Raw genomic sequence first — 21,004 nt, forward strand, 5'->3', positions numbered from 1 at the left:
AGGGCAAGTTCAGTAATAGGACGCACTCTGGGCACACAGGAGGTCGTAGCAAAAGAGAGCATTAAAACACCACCGAGTGCCATTTTGAACAATGCTCCACATCCACTCCATGACAAATTAACACTGAAGCCTTTCAGCCAAGTGATTATTCAGCAGAAGTGTGTCAAGAAATGCGCCCGGGGCTCCTTCTTACCAACAGCAATACATCTGCATAATGCCTCACTGTGACAGCCAAGTCAGAACTTTTTTCTTTTTAATTTTCTTGCTTTATACTCAGTCTGGTGAGTGTTTAGACCCAAGTGTGTGTGTATATTTATACATAAACTAGGGGGTTTGCCCCCTGCTCGCTTTGTTTGCCAACCCTCCCGGCCTGCGCTACGCATCACCCACTTTGCATCTCTGCCGCTGATGTTGTGAAGAGAGGGTCGCTCCTCCAAAACCCCCTCTTATACGGTGATAAAACAAATACACTTTTTTTTTTTTTTTTAACCTCCTCTTTGCCCGATCAGCTGCTGGTTTGCTGTTGCTGGCTTGCTGCACACCGCTTCGAACATTTAAAAGCCTGTACAGCAGCTGTCCTACTCTTTGTCTTTTATTTCTGGCCCTGGGTGTGGTTAAATCTGTTGGCACAAAGTCTCATCTTGTGGGACGCAAGTTCTTGATAGTTTTTAATTTAAAAACCGGAATAAGAATCTGAAAATCTAACAACATCACATTAAAGTTCAATAACTTCTGAAAAGAATTATACCAAACATATATATGTAGGTTTTAAAATAAGCCCGATTTAAAGCATGACAAAAAATGTGACATAAAAAGTCACATAAAATCGTTGCACTTTTAGGCTTAGGATTTTTATAAATATTATATTATATATATATATATATATATATATATATATATATATATATAAATAATTTATATATTGTGGAATATGACCCGGACACAGACAGGCAGACACATTTATATTACCCCACACATGTTTATTCAGGGCTTCCATTATACAAATTCACTACTCACAACCCCAATACCCCTCAGTCCGGGCCAACACAATGCCTTCTCTCTCTTTTCTTCAGACCGCCTCCTTCTCTCCTTCAGAGACCTTGTCCACTCTTCCACCCGACTTGAGTCCATCTCTGAAGGGAGGCAGCCCCTTTAAATAAGCACCCGGATGTGCTCCAGGTGTGTTCCCAGCAATCTCCCATCGACAGGCCCCAGTGTGGTGGAAGTGCCGGCTGTCTCCCCGGAAGCACTCCGGGTGTCCCTGTTCCTCTTCCCCCCAGCACTTCCTGGTGTGGCGGAAGTGCTGAGGTCCAGGGTCCTCCAGATATTGGGGTCCCCCTGGCAGTGACCACGGGCCCCTACAGGGTCGAGCTTCCCAGCTCTGTACCCACAGCCCCCAGGGTGGTCGCCCCCTCGAGGTCTGGAGGAGGCACAAGCCCTCCTCCGGTCTTTTCGGGCATCCCGGCTGGGTACCACAATATATAGAGAGATTTATGTATTTACTTACTTATCGACCTATTTATATATATTTATTTGTTTAAAGAGCTTATATAAAAGGCCAGATTTCTCCCCGAGGACAAATAAAGTTCTATTTATCTATTTAGTGAGAAAAATAATAAACAACATCCAACATGCATTAAAATCTGATAAGCCGAAACAAAGAAAAAAACAAAAACAAACAAAGTGTATGAGGTAAGCATGGCTGGACAGTGGCAATCTGCCAGCTGCTTGTGTTCCATCCAATTAAGATGGAAGTGAGCCAACACACTGGAGGTCTGAGCAGTTAGGACTCCACTGATTATGTCCAAGATGGAAGTATGGCCTTATTGTGGTTTCCTTTAAGACTGATCTCTATACAAAGTTGAGTCAAATGAAAAACAGACATTGACATTTTGCATTTTCTTTCTCTAATTCTATGGACTCAAAAATAGTTCAGATTTGTTTTCCTAATAAAAAGGAAGTATGTAGCCCTAAAACTGCTATTAATTTCTTATTAGTCATCTCCAATGATTTTCCTTAATAATTTTTGCTTTTAGTTTTTGGAAAAACAAGTCCATGTCCAATAAAAATATGGGGGATAAAACACCAACACACTTATTTTCTGTCTGTTCTGTTTATCCATTTTCTGAACTTGTATTACAGTGCAGGTTACCAAAACTCTGTTGTAAATATTCCACATTTTCTTCCATAGTCACTCATCATATCAATACTGGCTGATAATCAATTTGGAGTCTGATACCGAGTCTAATTATTCTTGATGAGACTAAACATCAGATGAGCAACTTATTTCGCAAAGTAGCCCCAAGATTGGTGAAGTTTACCAAACACCAAGAAAATATTTGGAAAATAGGCTTCTCCACCGATATATTATTTAAAAAAAATGTAAAAAAAGATTTTCTCTGAGACACTTTAATGTCCCATGAGACAAGGCAGACAGACAAAAGGACAGCTGCTGTACAGGCTTTTAAATGTTCAAAGCAATGCAAGCGGCAGAGACGCGACGTGCCACCGGGGGGGTGGGGTGGGGGGGTGCCTGTTTGGTGTTCAAGTAGGGGGCGAGCAAGCAAAGCCCCCTAGTATTCATAATTTATCACTTTGATTTTGCAGTAGATGTGAATGATGAAACAACTTAAGGAAATCTATTTTACCTTTTTAAATGTTGTTTTGCCCTTGAACGCTGTATCATATTTTATCTTTTTTATATTTTGTGCTATCCTTGCATATCACATCAATACTGCCAAGACATGATAAGTGTACATAGCCAGTAAAGTGAATTCTCATTTTGATTGGGACAATTCTTTTGTCTGACATGTTCAAAGAGAAGTGAAGTAAACTGACACCTTTAATTGGATAATATGCAAGCTTTCAATGCTAAAATTTAACACATTAAAACAAAGTCTAAACAGAAACAAAGAGTTTTATCATATGATAAGAGGTCTATTTACATTTCTCGGTCTGACTCAATTTGATTACATATCCACATTATTAAGGAAAACTCAAAAGACTTTGTTGGCCAGTTATCTTATCAGATTTTGACATTGTTCTCCATTACTGTTAAATGAATCTTAGGTTGGCGAGGTCTGTTAATTTTTGACATTGACGATAACACATTTAAAAGGTTTTTGAATGCTGCTTCTTTCCTAGTATATATAAACACAGGGAACTCCAGTTTCTGTATTACATCTTGCCTGAAGAAGGGGCCTGAGTTGCCTCGAAAGCTTGCAGATTGTAATCTGTTCATTTAGCCAATAAAAGGGGTCATTTTACTTCACTTCTCATTGCATCCATAATGGCTAACACAGTACATCACCCTAATACTGCTGACATGTTGAAGAAATATTTCTTGAATATCTCAACTGAACATTAATCTTCACTTTAATTTACAATTTCAGATCTGGATTTTGGCTTACCCATAGTTCAACAATTAATTAATGGACATACAGTTAAGTCCATAAATATTTGGACAGAGACAACTTTTTTAATTTTGGTTCTGTACGTTACCACAATGAATTTTAAATGAAACAACTCAGATGCAGTTGAAGTGCAGACTTTCAGCTTTAATTCAGTGGGGTGAACAAAACGACTGCATAAAAATATGAGGCAACTAAAGCATTTTTTGAACACAATCCCTTCATTTCAGGGGCTCAAAAGTAATTGGACAAATTAAATAACTGGAAATCAAATGTTCATTTCTAATACTTGGTTGAAAACCCTTTGCTGGCAATGACAGCCTGAAGTCTTGAACTCCTGGACATCACCAGATGTTGGGTTTCCTCCTTTTTAATGCTCTGCCAGGCCTTTACTGCAGCAGCTTTAAGTTGCTGTTTGTTTGTGGGCCTTTCTGTCTGAAGTTTAGTCTTCAACAAGTGAAATGCCTGCTCACTTGGGTTAAGATCAGGTGACTGACTTGGCCATTCAAGAATTTTCCTCTTCTTTGCTTTAATAAACTCCTGGGTTGCTTTGGCTGTATGTTTTGGGTCATTGTCCATCTGTATCATGAATCAATTTGACGTCATTTAGCTGGATTTGAGCAGACAGTATGTCTCTGAACACCTCAGAATTCATTCGGCTGCTTCTGTCCTGTGTCACATCATTAATAAACACTAGTGTCCCAGTGCCACTGGCAGCCATGCACGCCCAAGCCATCACACTGCCTCCACCGTGTTTTACAGATGATGTAGTATGTTTTGGATAATGAGCGGTTCCACGCCTTCTCCATACTTTTTCCTTGCCATCATTCTGGTAGAGGTTGATCTTGGTTTCATCTGGTTTTTCCAAAACTGTGCTGGCTTTTTTAGATGTTCTTTAGCAAAGTCCAATCTAGCCTTTCTATTCTTGAGGCTTATGAGTGACTTGCACCTTGCAGTGCACCCTCTGTATTTACACTTTCATGCAGTCTTCTCTTTATGGTAGACTTGGATATCGATATGTCTACCCCCTGGAGAGTGTTGTTCACTTGGTTGGCTGTTGTGAAGGGGTTTCCCTTCACTATGGAAATGATTCTGCTATCATCCACCACTATTGTCTTCCGTGGACGTCCAGGTCTTTTTGCGTTGCTGAGTTCACCAGTGCTTGCTTTCTTTCTCAGGATGTACCAAACTGTAGATTTTGCCACTCGTAATATTGTAGCAATTTCTCGGATGGGTTTTTTCTGTTTTCGCAGCTTAAGGATGGCTTCTTTCACCCGCATGGAGAGCTCCTTTAACCGCATGTTGTCTGTTCACAGTAAAATCTTCTACATGCAAGCACCACACCTCAAATCAACTCCAGGCCTTTTATCTGCTTAATTGATAAGGACGTAACGACGGACTTGCCCACACCTGCCCATGAAATAGCCTTTGAGTCAATTGTCCAATTACTTTTGAGCCCCTGAAATGAAGGGATTGTGTTAAAAAAAAATGCTTTAGTTGCCTCACATTTTTATGCAATCGTTTTGTTCACCCCACTGAATTAAAGCTGAAAGTCTGCACTTCAACTGCATCTGAGTTGTTTCATTTAAAATTCATTGTGGTAATGTACAGAACCAAAACTGGAAAAAAGTTGTCTCTGTCCAAATATTTATGGACCTAACTGTATATTGCTGGTTTCCATTTCTATTAATCAGAAACAGAAGTCTTGCAGTTCTGTAATATTCTGCAGTCCTTTTACTTGTTCCATTATGGCTTATGTTCTGTATTTATGCTGGAGCAAAGCAAATTCCAACCCACTCACCCAAATAACCCTCAATCTTAAACTAAAACTACAGGAATATTCCCTTGAAGGAGGCCCAGAATATTCGGTTGTAACTCCCATTAGGATGAAGCAATCTGCACCAAAAAATACACTATACACCTTGACGTATGTGTAATTGATTGCATTACATACGATGCTGGAAGTTGTTTCCATTTCCTGCCAGACACATTTCGATGCGGTGTTCCATGTTCCTGAATGTATTGGTAAGCATCTCTTTGTGGGATGGGGGGGGAATTGCTGGAAGATTAACCAGTTGATTCTGACATTGCTTAAACGAACTGGTGACCCGATAGGTTCGTACCATGAACACGTGCTGCTCAATACTGTACACCACCATCCTGATGAGAAGTTGAGTGACTGAGTGAAGGGGTAAGGGCAGTATGCACCCAGAAATTGCAAATGGAGGTTAAACGTCGCGATGGCTGTCTGGCACCTACCTCATCGCTCAGATGCAGGGGCATCCCGGCTTGTTCGAAGCTCCATATACTGAGGAGCACATTGCACGTTGTTTCGTTCAGATTGCTTCATCCTAGCAAGTGCTATTACAGAATATTCAGGGCCTCTTTCAAGTGAATCTCCCTGTAGTTGACATCCTTTTCTGATGGGCCACCTCCCACAGTCCAGAAACACCTCCGAGGTCAGTCGGTGTGTCTAACTGGCTGAAGAATACGCAGACCTGTCTGCATGCCCTGCAATGAAACACCACAGGACAAAGTACACCCTGCTGCTGCTAAAGACTGACTGTAATGATTCTATGACACTAAAATGGACAAGCAGATTTGGGAAACTGACAGAGAGTGTCCGACTCAAAATAAATGCATATTTTAACAGTTTCTTCTTTAAAGTACATACTTTTTAATGAGCTTGATTTTGGAATGAATACTGCTGATGCTTTGGAATGAATTTTTCGTGTTCTGCATTTTCTTCTGCAGTATTTGCATCCTGAAAGGAAAAAATATTAAGAAATTGCATCACTTTTTTTTTTTTTTTAGACTTACATAACAAATGTTAATTAGATGTTTAATTTTGTGGCACTAGAATAGAGCTGAACAGATAACCAAAAATTAACCATTATTGAAATTGCTGAAACATAATAACATGAGCTTTGTGTAGTAAGAGAAGCAGGCATTGTTATATTTTGAGTTGATAATGAAAGGCTGCACACACAATGATACAATGAACACTCTGCACCACACTTGCAGGTGCTGTCTTCAGTTGCACAAACAACAGGCCCTACTTAACCATTGGAATAACAGCAACAACAACATTATATTTACTATCATTGAAAAAAAATTTGTTATCATTCTTATTGTGACTGAACATCAGCGCCAGCCACACAAGGAGTTCCTCAGGGCTTTGTCCTCGGCCTTCTTCTCTTCTGTATTTATATGCTTCCCCTTGGCCATATTATTTGTAGCTATGGACTGGGTTATCATTTTTATGCAGATGACACTCAACTCTATTTCAATGTCAAAAGTGCAACTTCATCAGTGTTTTCTCAGCTCACAACTTGCCTCAGTGAAATTAAAACCTGGATTGAGCAGAACTCTTTGAAATTAAATTGCAACAAAACTGAACTCCTGCAAATTGGCACTAAAGCACTACTTAAAATGAGCTCCTTTTCAGTCACTCTTGACGGAGGTCTCATCAGACCTGCCTCTACAGCAAAGAATCTTGGTGTCATTTTCGATTCCCCCTTTTCTTATTCTGCCCACATAAACCACATTAAGAAACTTTCTTACTTTCACTTCGGTAACATATCCCGTGTTCGCTCATTCCTCTCCTTTTCTAATGCTGAGAAACTTGTCCATGCTTTTATCACATCCCGCATCGATTATTGTAACTCACTGCTGGCAGGTGCCCCTTCTAAATCTTCCATCACAGCTGATTCAAAACTCTGCTGCAAGAGTCCTTACTTTAACCAGCAACATTACACCCATCCTGCTTCGCCTTCACTGGCTCCCTGTATCTTACAGGATTGAATATAAAATTCTATTAATAACGTACAAAGCTTTAAATGGCCTTGCACCGGACTACATCAGTGACCTTCTAAATCACTCTGCTCCTGTTCTCTTACTAAGGTCCTCTGATTCTAGTAATCTTGTTGTGCCTTACACTAACCTGCACTCAATGGGTGACAGGGCCTTCAGCTCCATAGCACCCAGACTTTGGAATGACATCCCGAAATTAATTAGATCAGTCAACTCCATTCAGACTGGATGATTTCTCTGTACTAGATTGTCTTACAGGGATCAAGATAAGATACAGTCCCTTTTTAGATGACAAGTAACTTGTTGGATGTGCCAGACCCCCCAGAATGGGTATACTGCCACCAGTTTAAGGCCAATGCTTGTATTGTCATGTTGTTGCTTTATACTCTGTGTCCTGGAGAATAAAAAAAAAGTCCTTTCTTGTAACTGCATACTGCTTAAATTAAGTTTTTTTTTTTTGTACATTTTGCTCATATGATCAATGAACTAATTTACAAAGGAATTGACAGGACCCTTAAGGCAATTTCACTAACTAATGCACAGAGGAAATTTAGATTGGAAGCATCCTTTCTTGCAGACTAATAATATAAGACACAAATACATTTTTCAGTATTGTACCAGTAATTAATAACTTCAATGCATCTATTTTGTTATCCAAAGAATTTATGGTGCTTTTAGTTAAAACAGTCAGACAAGTTTTATAACATTGCAAAAACAAAATGGACACAGTAAGAGACTGTACAGATACAGTGGACCCTTGACTTACGAACTCAATTCATTTGCAAGAGCTGGTTGTAACTCAAGTTGGTTGTAAGTCAAGACTATTTTTCCCATAAGAAATAATGGAAATACCCATAATGCATTCCGAACCTCCCACAGCAACACTTAACCTTTTCATAATAAAAAAGGGTTGTATAATGTGCATAATTTACCAAAACACCAATAATTTTTCTAATGTACTAACCAAAAAGTTATAAAAAGTGCCTAGCCTACCAGAAACAACAATTTCATACTGTACTCACCATTTAATTTGACATCTTTGGGCTGCAGGAAGGGAGGAGGAGGAGAATGAAATGTAAGGTGGTTATTGTTTGGAAGGAGCCTCCTTATACAAATCTTTTCTTTGTAAAATTGTCGAGATGGTGGATTTCGACATGCTGTACATATTAGTGAGATCGGTCACACGAACACCACTCTCATATTTCCTCACAATTTCCTTCTTCTTTTCGATTGTGATCACTTTCTTTACCTTCATTACCTTCTCTTCCTTCCTTAGCAATTATCGAAAAAAATTATATAAATCACTGCACTGACCGAAATTACGTCCACAAACACATGTATCCGGGCTCCGACTGACACTTACGAATGCTCTCGGCTGTTTGTTTACAATCGCACAAGCGGATACACATGACCGCATTCAGGTCGTAACGCAAGATGTTGGTCGTAAATCAAAACAAAAATTTTGGTTGTAAATCAAGTTGTTCGCATGTCAGGCCGGTCGTATCTCAAGGGTCGACTGTTACATACAGGATCAAAGTTTTTGGGCAGAGCCATCCAATACCAGTACAACTTGCCAAATATATTTGTTTGTAATGTCACGTGAACCAGATACCAAAAAGTGTATTAGAAAGTAAGACAAAGCAACGATTTCATCTGGACATCGAAAAACAATTTGTGCATCAGGCCAACTGCTGAATCAAAAAGCCTCACTGGACAACATTGCTGATTTTCAGTAAGCTTTTCTAAGACTATATATCTATCACTTAATTTTCTATTATACTTTTTACTTTTTCGTTCACATAGTATAGAGAAAGAATAGGAATCGTGAAAAAAATTCGACCTTGAGATTTTGATGAATCTTGACGTTTTAGACCTCTTCCCAGGTCCGAACATATCATTTTTGAAATTATGTCTGTCTGCGCGTAATTACGATAACTCGAAAACACTCCGACCTTGGTCAATGAGATTTTGTACATCTGTTTTATATCAAAAATAAGGATTCTTATCAACATTTGGGCCACTTCCAACAACCAGAAGTAGTACTTTAACTGAATACTTTCACAAATTTTCAAATAAACTATAGTAATAATTACAGACAGATGATTCAAATTTTGTATAGATATTTATAATGATAAATAGCAAACAGATATGAAATTTGAGAAAAATAACTCAACCAGAAGTAATCTGAAGTTTTTGTATCATGCAAATATAAATGTTTATGCAATATTAAAAACTGCATTCAATATAACGCAAATTCTTTCAATAACTATTGTTTATTTTATTTTAATTTATACATCATCGGTTTAACTATAACTTGTAAACACTGAACATGCCAGATGTTCAGTGAGATGCAAAAGATGAACAATGGGAATGTAATGGGAACAATAAGCTGCTACGTCCCCGTCGTGTTCCTGGTAATACATTTAATTTTATGATACATATTTTTTCAATTTCCGCCATCATTATCATAATTAAAATGTAACTAAATGCAGTTTTACCTATTACAATTTATTGCAACAAATATTATATAACTAGTCATTAAGCCCATTACAATAACGGGTGCTAGAACAGTAGTGCATAAACATTAGTTGGAACAGTCTATATTAAATGGCAAGGGACCTTGACCTCATTCTGTTTGTTGGTCGTATTTTTCTTTGTCTTTCAGCCTTTCTTTTGTTGACGTTTACTTGCTGAGCTGACCGTTCTTCATGGGCTGCCGCCATGTATTGTGTGTCTTTAATTTTCTGTGACAGTAATACGGTCTTGTACGTCAGTAATATACCTTTAATTTTCTCAGCCGGTAATACAGGCGTGCGCGTCGGTAATATGCCTTTAATTTCCTCTCGCAGTAATACTGGCTTGTATTTCTGTAAAATGCCTGTAACTTTCTCTGACAGTAACATCGCGCTTCGCACCGTGCCCCGCACATGCGCACTTCACCAGAAGACACACACAGGGATTTTATTAAAGAGGATACTAACACTTTTTCTATGTTTTTAGGTGACTATAAATCTTTTTACTTTGCACGTAATCTAGATAATGCATATGTAATCATGAAAAAGTTCCACCACCGTTTTTGAACTGCCTAACTGCAAAAATATCATTTTAATATAAAGTTTGATTATAAATAGAGATACATGATTGTGTATTGATATTATCAATTAGTTATGATGAGAAACAAAGATATGATATTTGAGAAATATTGAGCATCTGGAAGTGGTTCTGATGATCTTTTCCTCTATCTCAGTATACGAGAAAGTCGAGGGGAGCGCACTCCCAATTTTTTCTATTGGTAGTCTTATATGTTAATAAATACCATGATGCTTTTAAATTTCTATTTTTTACCTTTATATCCAGAATGACTGAAATAAATATTAGGGCACCTGGTGCAGGAGAAATTGCTATTTGCTTACCCTTACAGGGTTTTATCAAGGCTGAGAGGTCGCAGCTCTGAAGTATGCCTGTTATGCTCCCTGGTTTTACTTGCATTTCTGAAGTAGTAAGAGGAGGAACTGATTTAGTAAACTATTTTAAGAAATAAAAAATGTGAGCTTATTTCAAGTTTACCTTGGGTACAAGCGCTGGAATAAGTCCAAATTTTGCTTTTTTAATTAGGTTACTATGTCATTATCTCACAACTTCAAGGATTCATGTGAAACTTATATATAACTTGGATTTTAAGGTTTCAATACAAGAAAGTTTTGTAGAAATCTCTACTTCTGCACACAGGAAAACAAAAATATCAAGAAATCACATATAAATAAATACAGGCCACAATCAAAAGTTTACCACTGTACTCTGCAGCTCATCCAATTTCGGGTCTTAACTTGTTCAGAAACCTTCTTCCATGGAATATTCTTATACAGTTCATTTGTGAGTATGATCTTGTGCTCTTCTTTATTGTTTGCCTCCGACTCCTGCTCCAGTTCTTCTTGAAAACCTGTTGGATCCAGCCTGTTTTTAAAGTGGCTTTGTACGGCTTTCATCAAGGATTTCTTTTCCACGGGGGTCCATGGACCCTTAGTATAGTCTGAAAAACAAAGAAATCTTTGTTTTCTTTGTTGGCTGCTACGTTCAAATCATTAACAAAAATAACTAGAAAAATTTTTTAAACTGAGCCAAGTGGCTTGTGTAAACATTAGTATTTTAAGTGCAGGATAACAAGTGCAGGATATACATAAACACTTGTTTTGGGGAAAATGCTGCTTTTAAAATGTTATATAGTTACTTATTATTATTAAATGTAACACATTACAAACAGTGCATTACTTTTGTGTTACTTTTTTTCTTTTGTATGAAAAACTGCACATTTCACTGGCCAACATTTGTTATTAAACCCTAAACCCAGAGCTGGCTCGTGCCAATAGTTTGATGTGTGCAAGCAAAATAATTGCACCTTAATATGCTGAAAGAAGGAGATTAGACAGGACTCCCTATGGACTGGGGTGTTTGCAGATGACATTGTGATCGATGAAGTGGAGATGTGCTCTAGAGAGGACAGGAATGAAAGTCATTGGGAACAAGACAGAATACATGTGTGAATGAGAGGAAGGTCAGAGGAATGGTGAGGATGCAGGTAGTAGAGCTGGCGAAGGTGGAGGAGTTTAAATACATGGGATCAACAGTACAGAGTAACGGGGTATGTGAAAGAGAAGTGAAAATGAGAGAGCAGGCAGGGTGGAATGGGTGCAGAAGAGTGTCAGGAGTAATTTGTGACAGATGGGTATCAGCAAAAGTGAAAGGGAAGGTCGATTCCAATATGTACAGAAATGTGCTGACAGTACTCCATCATTACACACAGAAGTTAAATATGGTGTACCGCAAGCCAGTTTTCACTTTACATGCTTCCACAGGGATCTATCAATAGAAAATATCATATTAAATTCTCACTGGTATGCAGATGACACCCAGTTCTACCTTTCTTTTAGATCAAATGAACTTTCTCCAATGTTGTCTTTAATTAGTTGTGTTAGTGAATTAAAGGAGTGGATGGATGAGAACTTCTTATCTTTAAACACTGATAAAACAGAGATGTTAATTATTGGAGGTAATTATACCGATTGCAACAATATTTTGTCAAAATTTAACTCTGTTAGAATCGCCCGCAATCTAGGAGTTATCTTTGACTCTAGCATGTCATTTAAAGTGCACAATACAAAGTCATCCAAATCATGTTTCTTCCATCTTAAAAATGTTTGGAAATTTATGCACTTTATAAATAGGATTCTGAGAAATTAATTCATGCATTTATTTCTAGTAGAATTGACTACTGCAATGCGGTGTTCATTGGATGTTCAAATTGTTCTTTATATAGCTTCCAGTTAATTCAAAACGCTGCTGCAAGAATTATTACAAGAACAAGAAAATACGAACACATAACTCCAGTTCTTAAATCCTTACACTGGCTCCCACTTAAGTTTAGGGCAGATTTCAAAATCCTTCTTTTAACATATAAAGCCTTAAATGGCAAAGGTCCAGCTTACTTATCTGAACTTGCACATTAACATCTCAAAATGCTAGTCTGCTTATGACTCCAAGGATTAAAAAAATAACAGTGGGAGGTCAAGATTTTAGTTACAGGGCCCCTAAACTGTGGAATGGTCTGCGTGCTACTGTAAGAGATGCCCCTTCAGTTTCAGCTTTCAAATCCTGGCTAAAGACTCACTACTTCAGTTTAGCACACCCTGACTAGAGCTGCTGATTAACTGTACAGACTGCATCTCTGTTGTTAGTTATTAGATAGATACTTTATTAATCCCAAGGGGAAATTATTAGTACTAAAACATAAGTAATATGATATTTATAATTTGTTATTAACCTTCACCTATTCTGTTTCTCTTTGCGGTACTCAAATGTGGCACTTGGTGCCACTGCCCTCCTGCCAAGTTGTTTTGCCTGCCTAAGGTAAAGTCATCTCTGATGGAGGATTGCAGGAATCGTCAGATAGCGGGATCCTTTCATCGGATTGGCTGGCCCAGCTCTGTCTCAGTTATGGAACGAAAAGGGGGAGGCAGCTTGATGGCTGAGGTTTCCAGGATTCTAAATTATGTGATATCATCAACTGTTAAATTCTGCTCTGTACTTGTAATATTTTTTTTTCTATTACAGTGTATTATATCGAGGATTAGTTGTGTTCTATTCTATGTATTGTATTGACCCCCTTCTTTTTGTCTTCTTAGACAGTCAAGGCTGGAGGGCTGTCAAAAGACAGGGACTGTTAATGCCCATTGCGGCACTTCATGCGTGATTTAGGGCTATACAAAAATAAATTGTATTGTATTGTACTGTATTGTCTACAGGACGGTAGTGAGACCGGCTTTGTTATATGGGCTGGAGACAGTGGCACTGACCAATAAACAGGAGACAGACCTGGAGGTGGCAGAGTTAAAGATGGTAAAATTTGCATTGGGTGTGATGAGGATGGAAAGGATTAGAAATGAGGACATTAGAGGGTCAGCTCTGTTTGGACGGTTTAGACAAAGTCAGAGAGGCAAGATTGTGTTGGTTTGGTCATGTGCAGAGGAGAGATGCTGGGTATATTGGGAGAAGGATGCTAAGAATGGAGCTGCCAGGTAAGACAAAAAAGAAAGGTCTAAGAGGTGGTTTATGAATGTGGTGCGAGAGGACATGAAGGTGATGGGTGTAACAGAGCAAGATGGACAGAAAAGATATGGAAACAGATGATCTGCTGTGGCTACCCTTAACAGAAACACCTAAAAGAGGAGGTTTTCATTTTAAATATTAAACTTTCTATTTTTGCCCATCAATCTACACACAATATAACCCATAATGACATATTGAAAAAATGTTTTCAGAAACTATGTCTGTAAACCAAGAAAAGGTAGGACTGGAGTATAAATAAAAATGAAAAATAAACTAGATTCACTAGTTGTGGTGCCTACCACAGACAACAGCATGTTGTCCTAAAAATGTAGACACAAAAATAAAAATAAAATACAAAAGGCACATATCATCTAAGGGCAAGGACACAGACAGTAAACTGCGGTACACAGTTATGAAAAATACCCTGCAGAAAGTCAATTGTAAGAAAATGTGTGCTTGGTACTTTTGGAAATTATTATTTGATCTCTGCATCTGGACCTTGATATGGAAACCATCATCTGTACACCTGGCCTTCAGCACAAAATTTCTCCCATTTTAGAGTAGTGGATTCTGCAAAAACTGTAAATCCCAACTGCTGTGTGAGCCCATAGTGTTGCATTAGCAGCCTTTATCCCCCTTCTCCAACACCCATTTACTTCATTTAAACATACCTCCTAACTGGGACCACTTCATCTCCAGTGAATGCTGGTTTCGTCCAATCAGTAAAGACAATTTGCTCCACTTGTTTCCATACAGAGTATGAAATCGCTTGAGATCATTAATCTCACTCTCAGTATACCTGGTAGATGACACAGCAGAGTTCAGAGGATCATGGACACATAAAGCGTGCAATAGTAATTTACAGAAATTCTTTCTTCTGCATTCATATTAAGATTACAGGTTTTTACATATCGGTTCTCTAAGGTACATTTCAAAGACAACATAATAATCGCTGGCAGAGATACAGGGGAATTCAAGTATCTTTTAATCTATAATGATGTGTGTTTTTAATTTGTTGCAAACCTGGAATGAGGAATACATATTTTTGCAAAGCTAACTTTATATTAGGATTTCTCTGCAGTTTATTGTTTTGAAATTATAACTGGAATTTACACACTGATGAAATGCTTATATTTTTTCTGTACATTTTACGTAGGTTTACTTACATGTCGTTACAATTACTAACTTAGAATTCCTACTAAGTCATCACTAAGGGAAAACTACTGCAACATATGATAGTTAAATCAAATACCTGGGAGTGCAGCTGGATCATAAATTGGACTGGACTGCCAATACTGATGCTCTGGGCAAGAGAGGACAGAGCCGACTATACTTCCTTAGAAGGCTGGCGTCCTTCAACATCTGCAATAAGATGCTGCAGATGTTCTATCAGACGGTTGTGGCGAGTGCCCTCTTCTACGCAGTGGTGTGCTGGGGAGGCAGCATAAAGAAGAGGGACGCCTCACACCTGGACAAACTGGTGAGGAAGGCAGGCTCTATTGTAGGCACGGAGCTGGCCAGTTTGACATCTGTGGCGGAGCGACGGGCACTGAGCAGACTCCTGTCAATCATGGAGAATCCACTGCATCCACTGAACAGTGTCATCTCCAGACAGAGAAGCAGCTTCAGCGACAGACTGCTGTCACCGTCCTGCTCCACTGACAGACTGAGGAGATCGTTCCTCCCCCACACTATGCAACTCTTCAATTCCACCCGGGGGTGTAAACGTTAACATTATACAAAGTTATTGTCTGTTATACCTGCCTTGCACTCTCCACCTTGCATTTTCTTTTTTTTAACTTGCACTGCACTTTTATTGCTCTTTAATTAATTTTGTATTTATTAGTATGCTGCTGCTGGAGTATGTGAATTTCCCCTTGGGGATTAATAAAGTATCTATCTATCTTATCTATCTAAATTAATACACAGTCATGGACAGAAATGCCATAACACAACATATAATGCACTCTGATGGATTATAGGTTAAATATTATTATGTAGCGAGTCAGGCGTCTGTAGTGGTGTATGGATCTAAAAACAGTGTGGTTCAGACTTAGGTGGTTGAATGAGTGAAAAGCCATGCGGGGTTTAGTGGGGAAACTGGCTGATTGCTCGATCATACGCATGTTCAATCAGCTTAGCCATTCATCAGTGACGCTCCATGGGTCAGTAGTGAAAGCACATTTACCCACAAAGGAAAAACGGGACTGAGTAGGACAGAAAGGCATGGGAAAAAGAGAAAGAAATTTTGGAAGAAAGTTCTATAAAACGGGAGATAAAATGTGGGTTGGGAGCCAGTGTGAATGGAAGGTGGCAAAGCAGTCGGGAAAACCTTGTGGAAGAGTATAGTGAGGGGTACTCTGGGGAAGACTAGATTGCTCCTGCTGAACTGCTCCAGGGATTTGACTGTATTCTGTACTATACTGTAGATGCTGAGGGATGGCAGTAGGGAGAGGGAGTCAGGATCAGCGTGTCCTGGTGGAAGCTGATGGAAGGTACCTGGGACAGGAGTCGCACGAGACCCACGTTTGCCCAACCTGGCTCTGATTTGATCCTTGGTTTTAACAGATTATTTATTGGAATTCAAGTTCCTCACTGAGCACTGTTTTAATGTATTAGTTATTGAATGTTTTGAACTGCACTGCATTTTGCTTGGACACTCCTTTTGGTTTTAATAAATACACAAAACAATATGCACCAGTAACCTGTTATTTCTTTCCCTTAGTCCATCTCAGTTCATGATCATACATATTCTGGTAGATGGAAGATGCCAAGGCTGCTGGCACCCAGGCTGACACAAATGGCATAAGCATTCATATATTCCAATGTGAAGTCTGATTACTAACACAGCTGATGTGCAGAAAATTAATTAGAAAAGCAAAGTCTGTTTAAGGAATCTTGTAGAAGCAGAAACCTGCATATCCAGATGAGATACAAGGACAACTTACTTACTGGGTTATCAAACTAGCTTGATACATAAAACAATATCTGCTGACATGTCAAACTTTTCATGTTCTTATTTACTAGTGTTACTAAATCAGCTTTTCTTACACTCACAAATGCAAAAAGAAATGTTGCTTTTTCTGTACTGTCAGGGTTTTTATGGATGCTTAAGAGGCTAAAAGAAATACATACCTTCCCATGTAACTCAGTTTATCAAGTTTTCTTCTTGCATGATTGTAAACAAGTTGGCATGGTCTTGGAATTCCTTCCGCTGGGAATACAAAAAAAAAAAAAAAAAAACTTTTTGAAATACGATGCACAGTGTAAAAATCATAACACTTAAAATGGAACGTGTAACATTTCCTTTCGATACCAAAAAGCCTAAAATTCTGGTACCATACAGTTTTAAAATTTGTTTTTTGTGGTTTTCCACCGGCATACCACGCCACCCTTCTAAGGATACTGTATATCAAAGGCAATCAACAACATAAACAAAAGCCTCGGTGGCTACAGGTTTTCATTTTAACCCAACTGCTTAATCAGAAACCAATTCTTGCCAATCTCAGGCCTTAGCTAATTTTTTGGCTTGTTAGTCTACACTGTAAGGTTCTTGTATCGTAGATTTTTCCCTTTCCAAGGATATTATCCAAATGATTTGAAGCCTAAAATGGATAATTTTTAGTCTTTCACATTTTCCATAAAGTGTTTTATTAAATCAAACAGTGCATGATGAACACACACACACACAGATGTAAATGGAAACAAGCTAGATGGACAACTCCTGGCTGCTTTGTCATTTACATCTTATTACTCATAAGGAGCCATTACAACAATGAATGCAGCTGTTTAAGATTGAAATAAGCAATTAAAGGTGGGGAACCTTAAAAAGCGAGACCACTAAAATGAAGTATCAAAATATCACTTAAGTAATAAGCGCTTCGTCAGCAATAATTGACTTCTAATTAAGAAACTGGGTTGGAACAAAAAACCTGCAGCCAGTGCGGCTCTCCAGGACCGACGTTGCCCACCCCTGCTCTAACTCAAAACTGAGTATACTCCATTACCCAAGTCTAACGTCCAGCTGCCACTACATACTACCAGTTACTCCAATGCTCCACTGTGATCTTCTTGTGCACAAATTTTCCACTTTGAAGAGACAGCAGGTGGTATAGATATAATGTCCGCCTGTGAATAACTGTTGCTGAATAAGCACAAGATGATTAACCTTTGCCAGTAACATGTCTACGTTCATGTCACAAATGGTTTTAATTTTGTGACTATCCGCATGATGTCTTACAATATGAATGTTGCAATATGTATTATTTTCCACAGTGAAAAATGGACTCAGGGCAATAGCATGGTAGGTCTAGCAAAACCATACCTGACAGAGTGACTGAGGAATGGCAGAGCATGGCACTGCAAACACACTGAAGACATATAAATTAAAGACAAGTTAAAATGATCAAACGTTTCTTTAACTTATCAGATGTTGCACCAGAAAAAAAAAAAACAAGAGGTTTAATAATGACACAAATAATGGGAAGAGTGAAACCAAAAGCAATGACGCTTACCCAGATTTGTAAAAAAATTATTCTGTTCTCTTAAGCGTTTGATAGTTTTCTCTTCTTCTGGGTAACGAGAAGGAAAGATCAGCTTATCAGAAGAAGAGATTCCAGTTTGTTTCATTAAATCTTCTATGTTGGCGTTCAACCTCTCATTTTCTGCTTTTGCAAATTTTCCAAATTTTATACAAATTCCTGTGGAAAAAGGGGGTAATTAAACCAATATTACATGAAATTCAACACAATCTAAATGAATCTATATGGATGAAGGAGTTTGAAGCCAATGACCACAGGAAGATAGTTCATATGGAAGATCTTTTGATGAAGAAAGCTTGAACATAATCGCTTTGACAAATCTAAGAAAAAAAATAAAATAAAATAAAAAAGATGCAGGCTCAGTCCTGTCACGTATCTGTGTTTGGGCAGCAACTTCAGGGCTTAAGTGTGGCAAGCAACATTACTTTAAACCATAAAGGGGCACATTTGCTGTCCTTTCTCTTTATCCCGCAGTTCTGAGAACAACTTCAGGTACAGCATGTGACCCAACATACAGAGACTTGAGGAGGCCCCACCCCTTCTGGTCTGGACGTTATAAAAAGAGGCGGGTCCAAGGATGGTCATCTCAAGCAGATGGAGCTCCTGAGTTACCAGACGCTAATATTTAAGGATAAATCTGGTATATTTCAAGTCAAAATTTCATTAAATTTTACAAAATATCTTGCCCACACTGGCACTTTACAGGGTATGAGGCATAGAGGAAAAGCCTAACAACTTTCCAAATTCATCCATCTTTCTAGCCAAGACAATTGAGTACAAGTGCTTTGTGTGACATGTTTTGAAACAGTTCACAACGCACACTTGGGACAGTAGAAGCATGTTTCTTTACACAATTTTCTTATATATTTTTTCCTGTTGCTTGCACACGAGAGGGTAGAATGTCAGTATCTGACCTGCACGATTACAGCACCCTTTGACTTTTTGTGGGCTACCACAGCGCAAGGCTTAGTGGCTTCCACATTTCTTCTGACATGAACATTGACGGTTGTTGTATTGTGCGCAGCATTCCAATCCTTGTGCCTTTTCGCCACACATCTGCTTGCATCACAATGGACCTTCAGGCAAATGAATTCACCAGGCATATCACGATGGTTCGGTCATACAGTGCCAAATGTATCAATTTTACTATCAGTGTCAATGTCTGATGACCAGTTCACAATGTCATCACTAACGCTTCATTCAACTGATGGTTCAGTTTTAGTTTGTTCTCAAACTGGCTTTACAGATTTTAATTATATGACATTGTGTACGGGCAGCACAGTGGCGCAGTGGTAGCGCTGCTGCCTTGCAGTTAGGACACCCGGGTTCGCTTCCCGGGTCCTCCCTGAGTGGAGTTTGCATGTTCTCCCAGTGTCTGTGTGGGTTTCCTCCAGGCACTCCGGTTTCCTCCCACAGTCCAAAGACATGCAGGTTAGGTGGATTGGTGATTCTAAATTGGCCCTAGTGTGCACTTGGTGTGTGGGTGTGTTTGTGTGTGTCCTGCGGTGGGTTGGCACCCTGCCCGGGATTGGTTCCTGCCTTGTGCCCTGTGTTGGCTGGGATTGGTTCCAGCAGACCCCCATGACCCTGTGTTCGGAATTCAGCAGGTTGGAAAATGGACGGATGGATGGACATTGTGTACTTTTTTCAGTTGAAGGCCCCACCCACTCATGAATATTGAGGAGTTACCATAGAGTATCAAAAGGCATAGAATAATTCAAAAATTTTTTTGCACTATGATGTTGCTTCAACAACAAGAAAGTAGCAGAAACCAAATGTTATTTGGGCTTAACGCTCCATATCTCATCAAAACAAAGTAACCCAAGTAGGACTTGGGAATAAATATATTTACATAGAATTCCGAGCCTGAGAGACACTGAAGGTTAATGCCAAGGAGGTAAAGCCAGAGGTTGGTTGTTTTTGCACTTAGGATTATACTAGCAAAATACCCACACTTTGCAGCGGAGAAGTAGTGTGTTAAAGAAGTTATGAAAAAGAAAAGGAAACATTTTAAAAATAACGTAACATGATTGTCAATGTAATTGTCATAGGCTTTTAGTATTGAGAGTGAATTTGATGATTGTAAAGAGTTTAATTTATGATTGTAAACGTTGTGTATGAGAAATGCACATTTTTAGGATGCAAGGATCTCTTTGTAAATGACATTTACAGTTCTGCCCTCGGGCTGTAAAATGACCAAGCTGTCTGCTGAGCTCATTCTTGATCATGCAACATACAGTTGGCCATATGAGAAGCCATCTTGTGGCAAGTCAATGGCAACCTTTTTTTAGAGTCAGGCCCTGTGACTTATTTATTGTCATAGCAAAGCAGACCCTTACTGGAAATTGGAGGCGTTTGAATTGGAATGGGAGGTCAGAGGGTATGAGAGGGATGCGAGGAATAAATCCAGTCTCCCCTGAGCCAGTTCCAGTGAAGACAGTTGCCTCAATGAGCAACGCCGGATGTCATTATTGTATATAGGCAGGGAGCCAACCACGTGGTAGGTGCATGGACAGCGGCCGTGCAGAAAAAGGAAGGGGGACTAGGGGGACCCTTGTGCGTCTCTGCTGTGAAATAAATCCTCTGTTAACGGAAATAAGGAATAAAACCGGAAAAAGGAGAGGTCAGTTCCGAAAC

General features: G+C 39.0%; 1 protein-coding gene across 1 annotated transcript in view; it reads right to left on the bottom strand.

Annotated features, from left to right (window-relative positions):
• Positions 1–21,004, bottom strand: part of LOC114656930 (transcription termination factor 1-like) — a 48,343-nt gene that overhangs the window by 11,444 nt on the left and 15,895 nt on the right. The window contains exons 4-8 of the mRNA XM_051931798.1: positions 18,341–18,526; positions 16,962–17,040; positions 14,498–14,625; positions 11,013–11,253; positions 6,085–6,174 (exon numbers count right to left, since the gene is read on the bottom strand). Coding sequence (XP_051787758.1) covers positions 6,085–6,174; positions 11,013–11,253; positions 14,498–14,625; positions 16,962–17,040; positions 18,341–18,526 — 724 coding nt within the window. The remainder of the gene's footprint in view (positions 1–6,084; positions 6,175–11,012; positions 11,254–14,497; positions 14,626–16,961; positions 17,041–18,340; positions 18,527–21,004) is intronic.

The sequence above is a fragment of the Erpetoichthys calabaricus genome, chromosome 9, assembly GCF_900747795.2.
Source record: "Erpetoichthys calabaricus chromosome 9, fErpCal1.3, whole genome shotgun sequence".
Taxonomy (NCBI): Eukaryota; Metazoa; Chordata; class Cladistia; order Polypteriformes; family Polypteridae; genus Erpetoichthys; species Erpetoichthys calabaricus.